We start from the raw sequence: 19,281 nt of genomic DNA, 5'->3' as shown, positions 1-19,281 counted from the left end.
TGTGTTTTCTGGAAGGTTCTTCTCATGGTTCCTCTCATAGTTCCACCTCACTTCAGGACGCCAGAAAGAAGTGGTGGCAAATCCATGACCTGGGCCTGCCTCTACCATTGACCATCCAGGGGCCACCCCAGGATGACTACTTCCTCCTCTGAACCTTGGTCTTCCCACTACAAAGGAGATGAGCGTGAAGAAGGTGAACTCTGAGTCTGACGGCTCTGACCAGTCTCCAAGGGGAAAGCCAAGTCAGGCTTGGGTAGTAAATTAGTAAATGAATCTGAGGATGAAAAACTTTATGTGAGCATATTTAGAAATAAGTTTAGGGTGATGATTTTAAGTTCCACCTTTTTTTTTTTAATGCATCTATTCAGGTGACATATTTGACCTGATTAACAGAAAGTACATGGGCCTAATATACAATATTAGGAGATAATTGCAATGGATGAAAGTCACTTGAGTCAATTAACTCTTATTACCTGGAAACCATTTAGAAGAGGCAATAAATTATTGGGACAACACAATTAGCAGTCCCAGAATGAAACAGATTTTCTGTGTGTGCACGGAGAAGCCCCCCTCCTGAGGGCCTGTCAAGTTCAAGGGTACATGTTTGAGGGGATTGCTGTGCCCTTTTCTGTTCACAGAAGTGTGTTAACATGCAACAGGGCTGACATATCCCAGGCTAGACCGAAGCAATGAAATAAGCTTTCGACGCCTGAGAACAATGACGCCTGTGTCACCACCAGTCAATGGCTGCCTCAGTGCCTTGTCCTTAATAGACTTTCACTGAACATCGGTCAGTTGGCTGAGTGATATTGAGGTTGGGTCTTGTGACTCTGTTTAAAGACCATTTCTAACACCTCCACTCCCGAATTTAAAAACTGAAACGGCTTAGCATTTAGAAAGACCTTTTTTCATCAAGTTACACATTCTATACCAGCATGGATAGAGTTGGGATAAAGAAAAACTTGTGTATAAAGATTCTTTAAAGTACCACTGCAGTAGCAAATAGGTTCCAAGAGCCTCATTGATCTCTTGTATTTGTTTTCAATCCATGGAAGAAGATTGTGTTGTCCCAGAGCAGGCCCAAGTTTAATTCAATGTGTCTTAAGGCTGTAGTATCCTGAGCTCCTTGCCACTAAATCTATCCACCATTTGCTTATTAAGTAAGGAACTACCCTAGAATTCTTTTGCAATGATCTGAAATAACCTGGCATTTGCTTTCACTGACCTTTTAGTGTTTCTATCACCTAAAGCATTTTTCCTTCCACTGCTGCATTACAAGTAGGATTCAAATTCCTAACAGCAGAGGGGGAAAAAAAAAATCCCAAAGCACAAGAAATGTTAATGATCAACATTTCATTTTTATCGTGTTGACTGTTTCAACCACAAGCTTAAAGAATTATCAAGGCAGACTGCGTTAGTCCAAATAAGCTGAAAATAATACACTGGCCAGAACTAGTGCTCAGAAGGCAAATTTATATCGAGTAATTGAAAATGTAATAAAGAAGGAAATAATTGCCGTAGGACACAGATCTCTCTCTTTTGTGTGTGTACCTCCAAATGTGTGGGTTTTAAAAATATATCACCAGATACTTTTGTGATAGTCAATCTGTGACTTCTTCAATGATGATAAATGTGCAATCTGATCTTTTGAAAGAATAAATAGTTCCTTGTTAATTAATTTATACAGCTGTCAGTGCAGCTTTCTCTGTCTTCGCACTCTAAGTGTTTCCCTGCCATAGATTTTCTTGCCGTTTCTGGCAAACCTCCAGTGAGAGCCTGGGATTTATTAGGCTGACTTGGTGCAGAGTCTATTGATTGTGGCCCTGAGGGTAATAACTAAATAGAGCCGGAGCAACAAGTCAATAACACCATTGTTGCTGCAGCCTGCATTCACTCGAGGAGTGAGATTGTTTTACAGCAGCCGAGGGTAATCGTGGGCAGATCAGTGTGTTCAACACGCGCTGCACCGTGTTAGTGCTGAGGACTATTTGAAAGCTTTCAGCAGGATCACTGGAGAATTGGGGTGGGGTACTGGGATTATGAACCCTGTGAACTCCTTCATTACAGCTTAAAGGTTTCAACTTTAGTTTTTAACATCTGCTGCAACCTTGGGGAGCTCAGGAGTGAGGCTGGTGCAGGGGAGTGCAGAAACAGGCTCTGGGCCTTAGCACTAGGCGGTCTGTTCTGGTCTGTGTCCCGGAAACAAGATGGTTATGAGCAGAGAGATTGTCTCACAGCTGCTGTCTGACATCCATCCATCTATCCGGCCGCCCATCTGTGTGAGGTGCCAGCCAGTGGCACCATCCCTACCTCCTCATACCCCAGGATGCATTTAATGTAAACCATCTAAACAGGAGAAGCCACATTATTATAATTTCCTCATTTCCAAATCTTGAGCTAGGCTGACTTAATTTTTTTTTTTTCTTTTTTTGAGACGGAGTCTTGCTCTGTCGCCCAGGTTGGAGTGCAGTGGGGCGATCTTGGCTCACCGCAACCTCTGCCTCCCAGAATCAAGGAGTTCTCCTGCCTCAGCCTCCCGAGTAGCTGGGACTACAAGTGCGCACCACCACACCTGGCTAATTTTTGTATTTTTAGTAGAGACGGGGTTTCACCATGTTGGCCAGGCTGGTCTTGAGCTCCTGACCTCAGATGATTCACCCACCTTGGCCTCCCAAAGTGCTGGGATTACAGATGTGAGCCACTGCGTCCGGCCAGGCTGACTTAACTTTAAAAGCCATTTTTCTTTTTTTTTTTTTTTGAGACGGAGTCTCGCTCTGTCACCCAGGCTGGAGTGCAGTGGCACGATCTCGGCTCACTGCAAGCTCTGCCTCCCGGGTTCACGCCATTCTCCTGCCTCAGCCTCCCAAGTAGCTGGGACTACAGGCGCCCGCCACCGTGCCCGGCTAATTTTTTGTATTTTTAGTAGAGACGGGGTTTCACCGTGTTAGCCAGGATGGTCTCGATCTCCTGACGTCGTGATCCGCCCTCCTCGGCCTCCCAAAGTGCTGGGATTACAGGCTTGAGCCACCGCGCCCGTAAAAGCCATTTTTCTTAAGGCTTGCTTAGTAAGAGAAACTAAAACTCACATCTTTCAAAGCTTCTTTTTCCTAATTGGTAGAAGTTCACTACGCTGACTTTTACATACCCGATGGTTAGTTTTTTAATTACAGAAAGTAAAATCAAAGTCCGTGTCAATTCCTGTCACTCTTTTGCCTTTTAACGAATCCTCATGGATTCTGTTTCTATACATGGAGGACCAGAAAATAAAAAAGACAAGTTCCCAAATGTGGCTAGTGCTGACCTATCTCCCCGCCTTCCAGGCTTGCCTTGTCTGAGTGGTGTCTGAATTACTGTGGTGGGGATGGATTTCTTAGTCCCATCATAGAAAGTTTCAGGACTTTATGCCCACAATACAAGCACTAAATTGACACCAACAAATCAGTGCCATCTCTTCAGTTGGGAGGGTGGAGACAGCCACGGAGCAGTGCTTAATTATGTAGAAGGTTTATCCTTTGAGTCTGACAGAGCACTGTGAGGAAGGGCCATCTCTGGGGCTAGAAAGTGAAAACAAGACTTCGCCAGAAAGGATTTTATTCTGAATGTAAGACCTGCCTGATAGAGATACCTTCCTCAGTAGTCTTTGGTGATTATCTCATTTTAATTCCATGCCTGACATTCATCAATCACAGGCAGAGCTCATTGGCAGGGAAAGAGACGAGAGGCCTCCGTTTCCTGGAAATTGTGGCATTCATTCTCTGGCCTCTTCACTAAGGAAGTGCTGCAGTGAAACTCGATTCTGCCCATTTTGTCATTTAACTTTCACAGAAGCAAATACAAAGTATTGGTGAAAGTGGCCGGGCATGGTGGGTCACCCCTGTAATCCTAGCACTTTGGTAGGCCGAGGCGGGTGGATCACCTGAGGTAGGGAGTTCCAGACCAGCCTGACCAACATGGAGAAACCTCGTCTCTACTAAAAATAGAAAATTAGCTGGGCATGGTGGCGCATGCGTGTAATCCCAGCTACTCGAGAGGCTGAGGCAGGAGAATCGCTTGAACCTGGGAGGCAGAGGTTGCCGTGAGCCACGATCATGCCATTGCACTCCACCCTGGGCAACAAGAACAAAACTCCATCTCAAAAAAAGGAAAAAAAAATGGTGATAGCAAGTTCCATAATAGCCTTATGGAGCTCACATTACTCCAGAAAGGGACCTTTCTGATCTATGAGTTGGAATTACCAGCTACCTGGATAAACATCACCTCATTTTTAACTTAATACCAAAGCCATCATCTCCATGTTGTTGAACTGAAGAACCTTAGAATGGCTTCAGGAAAGGCCGGTGACTGAGCACTGGTAGAAGTTCTTCTGCCAAGACCATTCACCATTGTTACCCCACTTGTCCCCCTGATAAGAGATGGCCATTGCGAATTATGCCCCAGTGTCACCACGTGAACCGATGACCCACAAATAACCACAACCCCGATACCATCTGGACTGAGTGCAAATCTTTCATAAAATGTTGTATTTTAAAAAAGAATTTAATTATTCTATGCAGGACAAAGAGCTTTTCCTATTCACTCCTATTTTACTGAGAAAAATCTTTGGCAAATCTATGGCAAAAGATAAAACTTGGGAGGGTTTTTTAAAATTACTTGCAGTATGAGTCACCTTAATGAAAGCTTCAGAAGCATGGAGCAGTTCCATCAGGTAGCAGTCCTCCAGGAAAGAAAATTTCTTTTTAGTTTAGTCAATACTAACATACAACATATGGGCAAAGGTAGACTGCCTCCTTGCTCTACTGGGAGACATAAATAGCTTTCTTATCAGACATTTTTTTGTCTGAATGAAGAAATTCCTGTCCAGTCTGCTTAGATTCAGCTCTGTGATCCAAGAAGTTTTTTGACATATCAAGATGACCTAAGAGTTGATAAGCCTTTGGCACAGGAAAGAAATATGCAAGAGAAGTTCAGGAACTGAGTGACACATTTTCCTAAAAGAAGGAAAAAAATAAGAATAATAATCGAAGTGGATTTGTTGAATACTTTCAAATTCTCAAAGATGTTTCTGTTTAGGTGGCTGTGGAAATCTCACATTTGCTTTATCGCAGCTTGAAAAGGGACAAGAGAAAGAAATACCAAAGGGTACACATACTTCCAGTTCTTTTGAGTGATATTACCAATATTTCATCTCGAGATTTCCAAGAGTAGAGGCCAGATAATTTCAGTCTTCTGCACTCTTTTAAGGGTCAGAAGGAGTCAGAATCAACTCGGATGGAATAAACATGGGGATAAGCAGCTGAAAATAATAGCATTGTGTATTTACTAGACGCTAAGAAGTCAAAGGAAGTGGTGTGTGAGCTTGTAAAACAGTGGCTGCCAGCTTTATCTTTTTAAGAGGAGACTAGATTTTGACACAGAGATAAGCAAGCTGGAGCAAACAGTGATTTCTTAAACTGCTACTCATAAAACAAGTTTGTTGCGAATATATATCTACATAAGAGAGATTGTCCTCTTTTTTTCACCTATAGGTCAGGTTATTCTAAGCTCTTGTATACTCATGATGCCAAAGGTGTAGGCGCTGGGCTTATGTTCAGCTATTTCAGATCATCTGGACTTGAATTTAGAGAATGTCTTTGCTCTGTTAGCACATGCTCATCCCACTATTCAAAAAAATGACCATCTCGGTACAAAGTTTCTTTGGCAATCAAATCTGTTTCAGCATCTCCAATCAACATACGTTTTTCCTCATTTTGTATTTTCTTGTTTCTGGCATTTTATGGATTAGAATAATCGGAAAATAGGCATCTGAAGGATTACTCTCATAAACAGGTGAGATTGGTGAGAGAAGAAATTATTTTTCAACATTATTATTAAATAGAAGCTCTCATGCTCTTTATAGCCACATTCCTCCATTTACAATGTGCTGTTGAGGCTGAGAACTTCCTTGTTCTTTAGGTTTCTCACAGATTATTTTTTTGTTACAAGCTATTTGTTACCTACTCAGTTCTGAGTTACTGAGGTTGTTTAATTCTAAACTTAGTTGTATGGCAGATTACAGCTGACACCTGTAATCCCAGCACTTTGGCAGGCCAAGGCAGGAGGATCACTTGAGGCCAGGCATTCGAGACCAGTCTGGGCAACATAGCAGGACCTTGTCTCTTTAAAAAAAAAAAAAAAAAAAAAAAAAGCAAAAATTACCCCAGTATGGTGGCATGTGCCTGTAATCCCTGCTAGGAGGATCGTTTGAGCCCAGGAATTCAAGGTTGCAGTAAGCTATGATCACGCTACTGCGCTCCAGCCTGGGAGACAGAGCAAGACCCTGTCTCAAAAAAATAAATAAGTAAATAAATAAATAAATAAATAAATAAATAAATAAATAAAATAACCTACGTATATGCCTAGAATTTTAATAACTGAAAATGTGGTAGCACCATGATCTTGGTGGAAAAGGCATTGAGTAATTTCACTTGGAGTTTGCTCAAATCAGGCACATTATTTCAGAATCAAACTTTTAAGCCGTTGAAAACAAAATGTAAAAATAAGCCCATTTTTCTCCTTTGCTTCTTGCAGAAGGCGTTTCCAATGGAGGTTTTCTAAAATTATTATAATAATTAACCATGTGCTGTCTCATGTCCCGGGAACTAGAGTCAGTGCTCAATATGCATAATCTGATTTAACCCGTGTGTTAACCTTATCGAGTATGCATTGTTGTTCCCATTTTGTAGATTAGGAAACTAAATATCAGTAAAATTTGTAGCCACATGGCTGATAGAAACAAAATCCTTATTATGGTCCACAGGCTGGCACGATTCCATCTCTGTTTCCTCTGCAGCTCACCTCCCTCCCATCATTCTCCTCCTGGCTTTTTCCTCCCCGGGCACCCCAGCGTTCCTCTACAGATAAAGGGCCTTTGCACATGCTATGCCACCTGCCTGGAATCCTTTTCTCATTCCCACTCACCTTACCACTTCAGTTTTTAACCTAGTGCATTCTTCAGAATATTTTTTTTTTTTTTTTTTTGACGAAATCTCGCTCTGTTGCCCAGGCTGATCTCGGCTCACTGCAACCTCCTCCTCCCAGGTTTAAGCAATTCTCCTGCCTCAGCCTCCCAAGTAGCTGGGACTACAGGTGCACACCACCATGCCCAGGTAATTTTTTGTAGTTTAGTAGAGATGGGGTTTCACCATGTTACCCAGGCTGGTCACAAACTCCTGAGCTCAGGCAGTCTACCCTCCTCGGCCTCCCAAAGTGCTGGGATTACAGGCATGAGCCACCATGCCCGGCCCAGATCTTAATTCAACATCATTACCACCTTTGGGACACCCTCTCTGGGCTTCTAGAAAAGCTCAGTCCTACAGCAGCTACAGAGGTGCAGCTGTCAACCTTTCAGGCATGCAGTCTGCCCCAGGTGTTTGTACCCTCAGAAACCCATGTCAGCATCAGAGGTAGGCCACACTCTTCCCAGGCGGCCCCCAGTCATTGACTAGGCACAGTGTGTGGTCCTGAAGCTAGGCAGTTTCTGCCTGAGGTGGGATTCCTCTGCGGGGCTGTCTTGGCTCCAGAGCTCCTCACTGGGTTGGTTAAGACTTTATCAGTCCTGGCCAGGTGCGGTGGCTCACACCTGTGATCCCAGCACTTTGGGAGGCTGAGGCGGGTGGATCACTTGAGGTCAGGAGTTTGAGACCAGCCTGGCCAACATGGTGAAACCCCGCCTCTACTAAAAATACAAAAATTAGTGGGGTGTGATGGCGCACACTCGTAGTCCCAGCTACTCAGGAGGCTGAGGCAGGAGAATCGCTTAAACCTAGGAGGCGGAGCTTGCAGTGAGTCAAGACTGCACCACTGCACTCCAGCCTGGGCAACAGAGTGAGACTCTGTCTAAAAAATAAACAAATGAGACTTTGTCAGCTCTGCACTGTGGTCCGAGGCTCTTCCTGCCCATTTCTGCCTCCTCCCCCATTTATCTGCTACAGGTATTACCCCCAGGAAACCTCTTGCACACCTAACTCCTTCCAGCATCTCCTTTCCTAGAAGACCCTTCAACTGACACAAGTCCCCTCTTCTAGATGCTCATAGTATCATATCCACTTCCTTTGTAGCAATTACCACAGTTTAAAACTCTATATTATGTACATGTGATTTTGTTAAGACCTAGAAGCTCTACGAGGACGGGGACCTAATTTTGCTCATCACCGCACCCCCAGACTGGAGCCAGATCGTTTCCCACAGACCTCATCAAAGTGCTTGCTCGACTCTGTGTGTCCAGGGCCGTTTCACTGGCTGTTGCCAGTTGCGTGCTGGGGCTTTCAAAGCAGCGCTGAGCGTGGAACACTAAAACCTCACGCCGACTTGGAGGCCACACTGGAAAAGGATGTTGCAATGACGCTTGGATCAAGCCAGCCCCTGTGTTAAGGCCCTTTGGCGTCTTTCTCGGCGTGGAAGCGCATGCTCTTTCTCCTTGAGGAGAAGATAGGACCTTAGCGTTTCCAAGGCCTTCTGAGTGAAAACATCTGTATCCGATTTTTCCCGTCGCAGCGTATCAGTGAAGTCTGGCTAAAGAGCAGCTTGTAGTTGACAAGACTCTCATCAGAAGGTGTCACTGCCATCAGCTGGAATTACAGTGGGGCTGTTCGAGCTGGTGCCCTAGCCAGATGCCAGTCTGGGTAATTACATTTGCTCTACCTAAACTCCCTGCAGACTTCTCATCGGACACAGCATTCTTCATCTCTGCCCTGAACTGCTAGGGAGTGTTTGCTAAGAGCCTTTCAGCTGCTGCCATAGTTCATTCCAAAAATGGATACATTCCTGAAGGACCACTTGTCAGGGGGTGTTGCTGGAGGGGGATTCCAGCTTAGAAGAGGGCTGGCCTGGCTAGGTGGCCCTAAAGGCCCCTTCCCCTTCTAATTTTGAATCTGTGGTTCAGTGATTATAACTCAAACTGTAGTGTTCATGGAACTGGTAAGGGCCTCATAAATGAAAACACCATCAGATCGAAAGTGCAGAACTTGGTGGGAAAGATGTTCAAATAACACACACACACACACACCAAAAAAAGTAGACACGAATCTGGATATCCCTGGGACCCAGAAACAGTCACAGTTACATCTCCTCTCTCAAGTTGATTCTGAAGTCATAATTAAGTGAAGACAAAAACATATATACATTGAATGAAAGGTGTGTAATCTTTGGGATAATTCTGATGTAATTAACACAGCAGAGCTGCATTATGGCCAATGTGCAATGAGTGGAATTTTCCAACATTGATTAAGCGGACTTGAAGAGAACTGAGTCTTTGTCTGAAAGCTGCCAAATGAAAACAACTTTGGGATATTTAAATTCAGGTTGGAAATTGGTTTGAGTAAGGGATATTTAAACCACAGCTGTTCAAGGGCTAAAAACATATGAGTTGTATGTGCATGCCCGCGTGCACGTGCACACACACACACACACACACACACACACACACACTGCCTCCTCTGAAAACAAGTTAGCTAAAGGTGTACATTCCTTCTAGGTTCTCATGATCAACAGATGTAAATGTTCATGGTGTTCAGATGAATTATGGACCCTAATGAGATTTCAATACTGAGCAAACAATAAAAATTTATGCATTGCATAGTTGCCGTGGCCTTTGGCTTCATGGCTAGTGTTCTACCTTTTCAACAGCTTCAGTAATATAATATCCAGCTGGCTTTGGAAGTAAGGAAAATTCGAAGGGAGAATTGAAATTGTGAGAAATAATTTGATGGATTACTTTGTCAGAGTAATGCATGGCCTTGGCATAATTACCATGGCCACCTTAACCCTGGAGGCAGGTGGTGACAAAGGCCTGCAGGGCCTGGGTGCTGAGCCGATTCCAGCATGTGCTGCTGGCTCTCCCAGTCCCCAGAGTCCAGGGAGTCTAGGCACTCCTGAACAAATGCCGAACAAGCACATTCCTGTCCTACTCCAACAAGCAAGAAGGACAGCCGAAGGGCTGCCTTCTCCCGAGAACTGTCATCTGTGTCAGAGTGAAAGGAAGGAAACAAAAGGCAGACCAACCTTGAAGCAAAATGGGGTGAGGACAGGGAAAAGGATGAATAATATCTTTTAAAGCAGAACATTTAAACACAAATGATGGGCACAGGCACACTAATCTTTTTTTCTCTTCTCCTCGTGTTTTTTTATCAGTTCAGACCTTGAACTTAACGCATGTCTGCCTTGTACTTTATAACGTTCAAATCTTAACGTGATTAATAGTAGATTCCCCGTGCGTACGTGTCAGAGACCACATCTGTAGCAAATCTGCTGGTATATTCCTTACACTAGTTTTACTTTGGAGCCATAAAGTAATTCCTGTTTTGTGAATGAGAATAAACCTATTATGCACTAATATAGCTACACCCAGCATCTGCTTTTCGGGGAGAAAAGAAATTGCCTATATGATAGGGCAGCTCAAATTTCAGTATTCTGAAGTGCTTTTCAGTGTGGCCTTCAGCAGTGAGAAACCACTCCTGCCTATTTCTTGCTTTTATTATGATAACATAAATATATTTGCAGCATGTTGACAAACTCATTTGGAGTAAACAGAGTAGTCCTAATTGTAAGTTCTAATGTTTTAAAGCTAAATTGGGCGATAAGTCAGTGTTTCAATTTGGCACAGTCAACCACACATTTTCCAGAAATAGCCTTTGACACTTTTTAAAGCAAGTCAGTGGTGTACTTAGGCTGTTCACAAAAGGCTTCATTCTTGTCTACAAACGGCAAACCTCCCCTTCATCCCAGAGTGCCCAATTCAAGTGAGGTTGGGGAAAAATAGATACTTCCCTTGTTTTAAGGCATTTCTCCAACCGTTATGCTAGTCAAAACGAAAAAATTTTGGCGTATATGGGGAAAGCATGCCTAAGAAAGGTTATCTTGATTTTCATTTAACACACCCTCCCACTGACTTTTTAAAAGGTCCGTCGTACGTATTTCTGCATAGCTGAAAACACAGATTCCACCCTGGAGAGATCTCGGGGCTGTTCATATTACACTCTGAAGCCATGTGTTTTCACATCATGGCAAAACTCAAGATGTAGGCAGATCCCTTGGCCCCCGTTGGCTTTGGATTTTAGTCTTTTCATTGTTCTCTACTGTAAACTTATACAGAAAAAGACCTCCACGCCCCTGAATATAAGCACAGCCAGTAATGTTTTCCCACACATGCCAGTGGTGTAGCTGAGCAGAACCCCAGAATGGTGGGAAAGGGAAGGAAGTGGGGGCAGAGGTCCATGAAGGCTGTAGATGGGAGCAAGGGGCTCACTGGGCTCCCCAGGAGCCTTCCTGGAGGCAGCCATTCCTTCAGAATCCTTGTCAGAGGAATGACCAGAGGCAATGCAGAGAAGCCCCTCCCCATCGAAGGCAGCTCTGGAGCTTGTTAAGACTCTGCTACAAAGCCATAGAGGGGCTTTATTTTTATACTTCTCTGTACACACCTTTTTTTGGATATATGATTTGCAAGTATTTTTCCCCACTCTGTGGCTTGTCTTTTTATTTTCTTAATGAGGAATTTTGAAAGCAAAAGTTTTTAATTTTGATAAAAATTTATCAATTTTTAATTTTATGGATCATGCTTGTAGTGGTTTACCTAGAAATCTTTTCCTGTCCAAAGGTTAGAAAAATTTTACTTCTATGTTTTCTTCTAGAAATTTTATAGTTTAGCCTTTACATTTAGGTATGTGTCCCATTTAAATTTTTGTGTATAGTTTAGGTTATGATCTATGTTCATTTTGTTAAATATGGGTATCCAATTCCTCTATTAGATTGCCTTGGATCCTTTGTCAAAAATTGACTGTAAATATAAATGTTTATTTCTGGAATGTCTGTTTTATTTCATTGAACTGTGTCTTCCTTACACCCAGACTACACCGTCTTGATTACAGTAGCTTCATAGTAAGTTTGAAGTCAGGTGGTATAAGTCTTCCAACTTTGTTCTTCTTTTTCAAACTCGTTTTTATACATTCTAGTTCTAGTTGTTTCATTTACATATACATTTAAGAATTCCCATTTACATTTTCACCCCCCCCCCCCAAAAAAAAAATGCTTGCTGGCATTTTAACAAGGATTGCATTGAATTGTCATCTTAACAATATTGAATCATCCAATTCATGAATGGAATTGTTCCTCATTTATTTAGATCTTTACTTTTTAAAGCTACATTTATAGATTTCAGGGTACAGGTCTCATTATGTTAAAGTTGTTTCTAAGTTTTGCATTCTTTTTTGATGCTATTATGAATTACATTGTTTTCTTAATTTCATTTGCAGACTATTTGTGGCTATAGCAATACACTTGATTTTTGTATGTTCTCATCTTGTGACCTTGCTGAATTTGTGTATTAGTTCTAGTAGTATTTTGTCGATCTCTTAGGATTTTATACATACAGAATCATGTCAGTTGTGAATGACAACAATTTTCCTTCTTCCTTTCCAATCTGGGTGCCTTTTACTTGTAAATTTTAAATGCCAGATTGCACTGGCTAGAAGCTTGAGTACAATTTTGAACAGAAGTGGTAAGAGCAGACATTTTTGCCCTATTCCCAATCAGAAAGAAAGCCTTCAGTCTTTCACCATTAAGTATGATATTAGCTGTAAGTTTTTCATAGATGCTCTTTATCGAGTTGAAAAAGTCTCCTTTTATTCCAAGTTTGTCGAGAGTTTCTATCATGAGTAGGTGTTACATTTTGCCAAGTGTTTTTTCTGTGTCTAATGAGATGATTATGTGATTTTTGTTCTTGATTCTATCAATGTCATGTGTCACATTAATTGTTTTTCAGATGTTAAATCAACCTTGCATTTCTGGGATAAGTCCCACTTGGTCATGATATTTAAGCTTTGTTAATATGTTACAGGATTCAGTTTAATAAGAATTTTGGTGTCTGTGTTTATGAAGAATGTTTCTTGTAATATTTTTGTTTAACTTTTGTATCTGGGTGATACGGGCCTCATAGAACAAGTTGGCATAGTCTCTCCATTATTTTCTAAGACGATTTGTGTAGGAACAGTATTATTTCATAAATTGTGATGTAATTCATTATTTAAGCCAGCTGGTCCTGGGCTTTTCTTTGTGGGAAGATTGTAAATTACTAATCCAACTTACTTGCTTGTTATAGGTCTATTCAGGTATTCTATGTTTTCTTGAGTCAGTTTTGGTAATGTGTGTATTTCTATGAATTTGTCCATTTTACCTAAATTATCTGGCTTGTTTGCATAACATTGTTCAGAATATTCCCTTGTAATCCTTTAATTTTTGTTAAGTAGTGATGTTCTTGTTTCATTCCTGATATTGGTAATTTGTATCTTCTTCCCTTTTTTCTTGGTCATTCTAGCTAAAAGTTTATCAGTTTTGTTGAGCTTTTTGAAGAGCCAACTTCTGGTTTCATTGATTTTTCTCTATTATTTTCTACTTTCTATTGTATTAATTTCTCCTCTAACCCTTACTCCTTTTTATTGCTTGTGTTGGGCTTAATTTGCTCTTTCTTAATGTGGTAGCTTAGATCATTGACTTGAGACCTTTCCTTTTTCCCTAACTAGGCAGATAAATTTCTCTCTAAGCTCTGCTTAAATTGCATCCTACAAATCGTGATAATTATGGTTTGTTTCATTCATTAAATTTTTGTTGTGATTTTTTTCTTCGATTCATGCATTCTTTAGAAATGTGTTACTTAATTATCTAATACTTAGGACTTACCAAATTAGTTTCTTTTTTCTTTTTTTTTTTTTTTTTTTTTGAGACAGAGTCTCGCACTGACGCCCAGGCTGGAGTGCAGTGGCACAATCTTGTCTCATTGCAACCTCCACCTCTTGTGTTCAAGCAATTCTCCTGCCTCAGCCTACCAAGTAGCTGGGATTACAGTCGCACGACACCACACCCAGCTAATTTTTGTATTTTTAGTAGAGACGGGGTTTCACCATGTTGGCCAGGCTGGCCTCGAACTCCTGACCTCAAGGGATCCACCTGCCTTGGCCTCCCAAAGTGCTGGATTACAGGCATGAGTCACTGCGCCTGGCCACCAAATTACTTTCTATTATTGATTTCTAATTTAGTCTTGTGATTAGAGAACATATTTTTTATTATTTCAATGTCTTTAATAATAAATTATTGAGACTTGTTTTATGGCCTATATATGGTGTATGCATGTTCTATAAATGTTGATTTCTATATCTAGTCTATTTAGTCTTCTATAGCCTTACTGATTTTCTGTCTAGTTATTCTATCAGTTACTGAGAATAGGGTAGTGAAATCTCCAAATATAATTGTTGAACTTCCTATTCTCCTTTTGTCTGTCAGTTTTTGCTTCATGTTTTTCAAGACTTAGTTATTAGGTGTGTGTATGTTTTTCATCGTTTTATCTTCTCAATACATTGATTCTCTTATATTTGTGAAACATCCTTTTTTGTTCCCAAGACTATTTGTCTTAAAAGCCATGTGTCTGATATTAATATAGACACTCTAGCTCCTTATAGTTACTATTTGCATATATTTTTTCATCTTTTAACTTTCACCCTGTATGTGCTTTTTAATCTGAAATGTGTCTCTTATAGACAGGATAAAGTTAGGTCTTTTATATCCAGTCTAACGATCTCTGCTGTTTGATTGGAGTGTTTAGTCCATTAACATTTAACATGTGATTTTTTTTTTTTGTCCTGTTGAATTTATGTCTGCCATTTTGCTATTTGTTTTCTATATTCCTTATGTCTTTTTGTTCCTCTGTTTCTGCTTTTCTGCCTCCTTTTTAAAAATAGATATTTTTGTATGCCATTTTAATTCACGTATTGATTTTTTTTTATTACATTTTTAAATGTTCTCAGTCTTTGCTCTAGGAATTGTATCTTGTAACTTTTCATGATCTACTTCAGGTTAATACTGACTTAATTCTAATAAAATATAGCAGTGTTATTCCAATATAACCAATTTCCTCCCTCTTCCTTTGATATGTATATATATGACTATGATTATCATATCTACACATGATATAAACCCAACAATACAAAATTATAATGAGTGCTGTGCAATCTAATGGTTTTTAAAGAAATTAAGGGAAGAGAAGAAAAATATATATATTTATACAGTCTTTTATATTTGCATACATATTTACCATTTCCAGTGTTCTTATTTCCTTCTGTGGATTTGAATTACCATCTGGCATAATTTCTTTCAGCCTGAAGGACTTTATTTAGTATTTCTTGTACAGCAAGTCTACCAACAAAACATTCTCTTATTCTTTGTTTATCTAGAAAAGTCTTTATGTCACCTTCACTTTTAGTGGATAGTATTGCTAGATATAGAATTCTTGGTTGAGGTGGTTGATACGTCCCCCACCTCACTCTTTTTGACACTTAGAATATGTCATTCTACTGTCTTCTCTTCCATTGTTTCTGATGAGAAGTCAGCCATTAATCATATTATTATTTGCCTGTGCATGATGAGTCATTTTTGTCTTACTATTTTCAAGAGTCTAGCTGTCAGCCATCATTTCTACAAACATATTTATCTGCTACTCTCTCTCTTCTTGGATTCCCATTACACATATATTGGTATGCTTGATATTGTCACACAGGTCTCTGAAGCCATGTTCATTTTTCATCAGTCTTTTTCCCTTTTTCTTCTTCAGATTGGATAATTTCTTTAGACAGATTTTCAAGTTCATAATTCCTCTTCATTTCATATACTGTATATTCGACTGTAGAATTTCCATTTGGCTCTTTTTTATAATTTCTTTCTCTGTTGAGATTTCCTGTTTGTTGAGGCATCGTCATCATAATTTCTTCTAATTCTTTAAGCATAATTTTCTTCAATTCTTTGAACATATTTCTAATAGCTGCTTGGGAGTCTTTGCTAAATCTAACATCAGGGCCACTCAGAGTCAGTTTCTATTGACTGCTTTTTTCCCCTGAATATATAGATCACACCTTTTTTTGTTTCCTTTTTTTTTTGGTTGTTGTTATGTCATTTTTTGTTGAAAATGGGACATTTTAGATAATATATTGTAGTAACACAAGAGTCTAGTATTTTTAAGTAGCTTTCCTGAATGTAATCTGTAGAATCTGTCTCCCCTACAGTCTGCTCAGTTGTTGCTTTTTTTTTTTTTCCTCAAATCTTATCTTTATTTTATGAGGCTGGTTTCCTAGGGGTTGCCCCTTTGTGTGCATAGCTTAGTGGTCAGCCAATGACTGGGCAGAGACTGTATTCAAAAACCTCCAACCCATAAGGCTTCCATCCTCTGCAGTGATTTGTGTGTGAGTTGCAGAGCACATTCAAAGTTCAGCCAGTTCCCAAGCCTGCCTTGGCTTTGGCTTCTCACTGGTGTCTCTCAGGTCTTCCCAGCACATACATATACTTTCCCACTCCATGAGAGATGCATAGAGAGCTTATCTAGCACTTCTGTGGCTCTTTCATTTCCAGGATCTCCTCATCACATTTTTGGTTGGCCTGTTACCCACCCCAACTAGGACTGTAACTTTAGGCTAGCAGAGGTGTGGGTTTTCACCATTCATTATCCTACCAAGTTTGCTACTTTTATTGACAGTGCTGCTAGGCCTGGGTTTTGCCCTCTGCTCCAAATCAAGTCAGCCTCCTCTGGCAGCCCCACCCTGGTGAAACCATCATTCTAGCCAACTAAGCTAAGGGGTGAGGTGGGGTTGTTCTTACCCAAAATTCTGCCAGTTTTCTGTGAATAAGCACTTCTCAATTTGTTTTTTGCCTTTGGTTGTCATCCAGATCACTAAAAGAGGTGGGTTTTTTTTGGTCCATTCTCCAGTTTTATACTTGTTTTGTGAATTTGCCGACCTCTTCACTCATAGCTGGAAGTCCCCTGGTAGGAGGATTTTTGCTGGTCTGTAGAATGTGTTTGTAGAAAGCGTTTAGGACACCCTTGCAATGAAAGACCTCATCTGTGTGGATTTGGGTCTCTACTTCCCAGAATCCCAAAGACCCCTCCTCAAAGAGCATTTGGTGCTTGAGGTTCTCCAATATGGCAGTGACCAGCTCTGCATGTTCTTGTTTCATTCCTTCCACCATCAGGGTGTAACTGCCAGGATCCCGTCTGCATGTGCTCACATGAGCTTTGAATCCAGGCAGCTCTTGGCCCATTAGCTGACCCAAAGGCAACAGGTGGGACCTGTTTTTGGCGGAACTGTTGAAGAAAAATGCCCTAGTCATCAGCTTGTTTCACTTTCATTTATCTCTGTCATCTGGGAATACAATATAGATAGTATCAGGCGCAACAAAAGGTACATTCTGATATTATTTTCAGTTTTTTGTCTAGACAGAGAAGACTAACCACTTGGATATCAGAAATGCCTACCACAAAAAATAAGAAAGACACGCTCAGCAAAAGGCCAGAGGGGGGTAGCACTGCTTGTTCACTTTCTCTATATATATTCTTTTTTTAAAAAAGAAAAAAGTTTAAACCCCACCACCCACTCATCAGGTGATTGGAGACTATAGTTGTAAAAATGTGCTGCAGGCAGAAGTTCTGAAAAATCCCAGAAAGTGTTGAAAACATCTCTAAACAAGGTATTTTTCTTCTGCACCTTTCTTGCTAAAGGTCCCAATTGCTGCCAAGAAAACTAGTGAGAATGTTAGCTGCCAAATAAAAAATTTATGACAGTGTTTGGCAAAGGACTATCTCGCTGCTTGTTTTATACATTTCCACAAGGCGCTTGAAGGCAGCCTCTTTTTTTCTTCCCCCCACAGCACCCCCTCACTTTGTACGTATAACTTACACTGATCACTGTTCTGGGTCTGTTCTCTAATAAAAAAGCAAACTCCTATAAAGTAAGATTAAACAATATAACTTTTTTTTTTCACTTCAGTAGCCTCCTAAAATGTGAGGGAAACGCTTTCAAATATGATGTGTTGCATAGAAGAGGAAAAGAGATGCTGGGATTGCGTAGTTAGAATAGACACATTTATAGGAAAGGAATAAGAACTTTTCGATTAAAAACTGTAGACTCGGCCAGGCACGGTGGCTCACGCCTATAATCCCAGCACTTTGGAAGGCTGAGGCAGGCGTATCACAATGTCAGGAGTTTGAGATCAGTCTGGCCAACATAGTGAAACCCCGTCTCTACTAAACATAGAAAAAATTAGCTGGATGTGGTGGTGTGCACCTATAATCCCAGCTACTCAGGAGGCTGAGGCAGGAGAATCGCGTGAACCCGGGAGGCAGAGGTTGCAGTGAGCCCAGATCGCGCCACTGTACTCCAGCCTGGGTGACAGTGCGAGAGAATCCATCTCAAAACAAACAAACAAACAAACAAAACCTGTAGACTCTTAGTGTTAGAAGGAGTCTTAGAAATCCCCCAGTCCTTACGTGTCCCAACATCTCATGCTTTGCAGATGAGGAAATGGGGGCCCAGAAGCAGAAAGTGCTCTGCCTGAGGTCACACAGCCCAGGAGCCTGCCTGGGACCCGAGTCTGGCTCTCACCTTAGTACCACACTCTTCCCCAAATCAGCACTCTAGCCCAATGCTACTATTGTTTGTTGACATAATCACCCCTACACACACACCTAGGGCATGTTTTATGAGCATTGGAATTTTGAGTGATTCTCCTTTATGAAAATTAAAACATTTCCTTCCCCAGAACTCTTCAAAAATCTAACTCATAAAAACCGAGTCGAGATACGGCGATGATACTACTGAAGTGGTATTGCCATCCCGTATCAATGAAGCCTCCTGGTTGTGTCAGTGAATGTTTACATGAGCCTTTTAAAAGAGGGGAAATGTGGGGACTGTATTTAGAAAAAAAGTTTTTTTGAACTGAGTTTGGATGTTGATAGTGATAATTACGTAGGCTGCTCAACACCCTGAAATATTTTGCCTGCCTGTCTGAGAAAGCAAAGTTATGTCTCAGTCTTTTCAAAATGCTTATCAGATTATGCTTTCAGTTGTTAATTGGTGCTGTTTAGCACATATTTCATCATCAATCTCACTGACTCAAAAGCCTGTGATGCACTCTTGTTCCTTGCCTCGCCTGGCTCTGTTACAGGCATCTGCAGTAATTGTCGCACACTCGGTGAGGTGGAAGCACAGGGCTGGGGCTGAGGCTGCCTTTTGCTGTGGCTGTGTTAAGGAAGCCAGTGTTATTTGATATAAAGTGCTGCGGACAGACCAGGAGTAAGCGGATTATTTCAGACAGCATTAGGAGGTAACCAGAGGAAGATTAGCTCGACATGAGGCAGATATCATAAGCAAATTAGAAAACCTCCCCAATTAGTACAAGAAACCCAGATTTGTCCTGTTTGTGATCTTCTGCTGA

At 41.0% G+C, this 19,281-nt stretch overlaps 1 protein-coding gene across 6 annotated transcripts in view; it reads left to right on the top strand.

Annotated features, from left to right (window-relative positions):
* Positions 1 to 19,281, top strand: part of VTI1A (vesicle transport through interaction with t-SNAREs 1A) — a 464,597-nt gene that overhangs the window by 332,240 nt on the left and 113,076 nt on the right. Inside the window, exon 9 of one of the 6 annotated variants that reach the window (XM_058436017.1) lies at positions 8,147 to 8,689. The exons of the other annotated variants lie outside the window; for them this stretch is intronic. Coding sequence (XP_058292000.1) covers positions 8,147 to 8,177 — 31 coding nt within the window. The 3' untranslated portion in view covers positions 8,178 to 8,689. Of the gene's footprint in view, positions 1 to 8,146; positions 8,690 to 19,281 lie in introns of those variants that run through there. 6 annotated transcript variants of the gene reach the window in all.

Source organism: Hylobates moloch, unplaced genomic scaffold (genome assembly GCF_009828535.3).
Source record: "Hylobates moloch isolate HMO894 unplaced genomic scaffold, HMol_V3 SCAFFOLD_3, whole genome shotgun sequence".
Taxonomy (NCBI): Eukaryota; Metazoa; Chordata; class Mammalia; order Primates; family Hylobatidae; genus Hylobates; species Hylobates moloch.
Note: the sequence above shows the minus strand (reverse complement) of the source record. Positions and strands in the feature narration are given on the sequence as shown.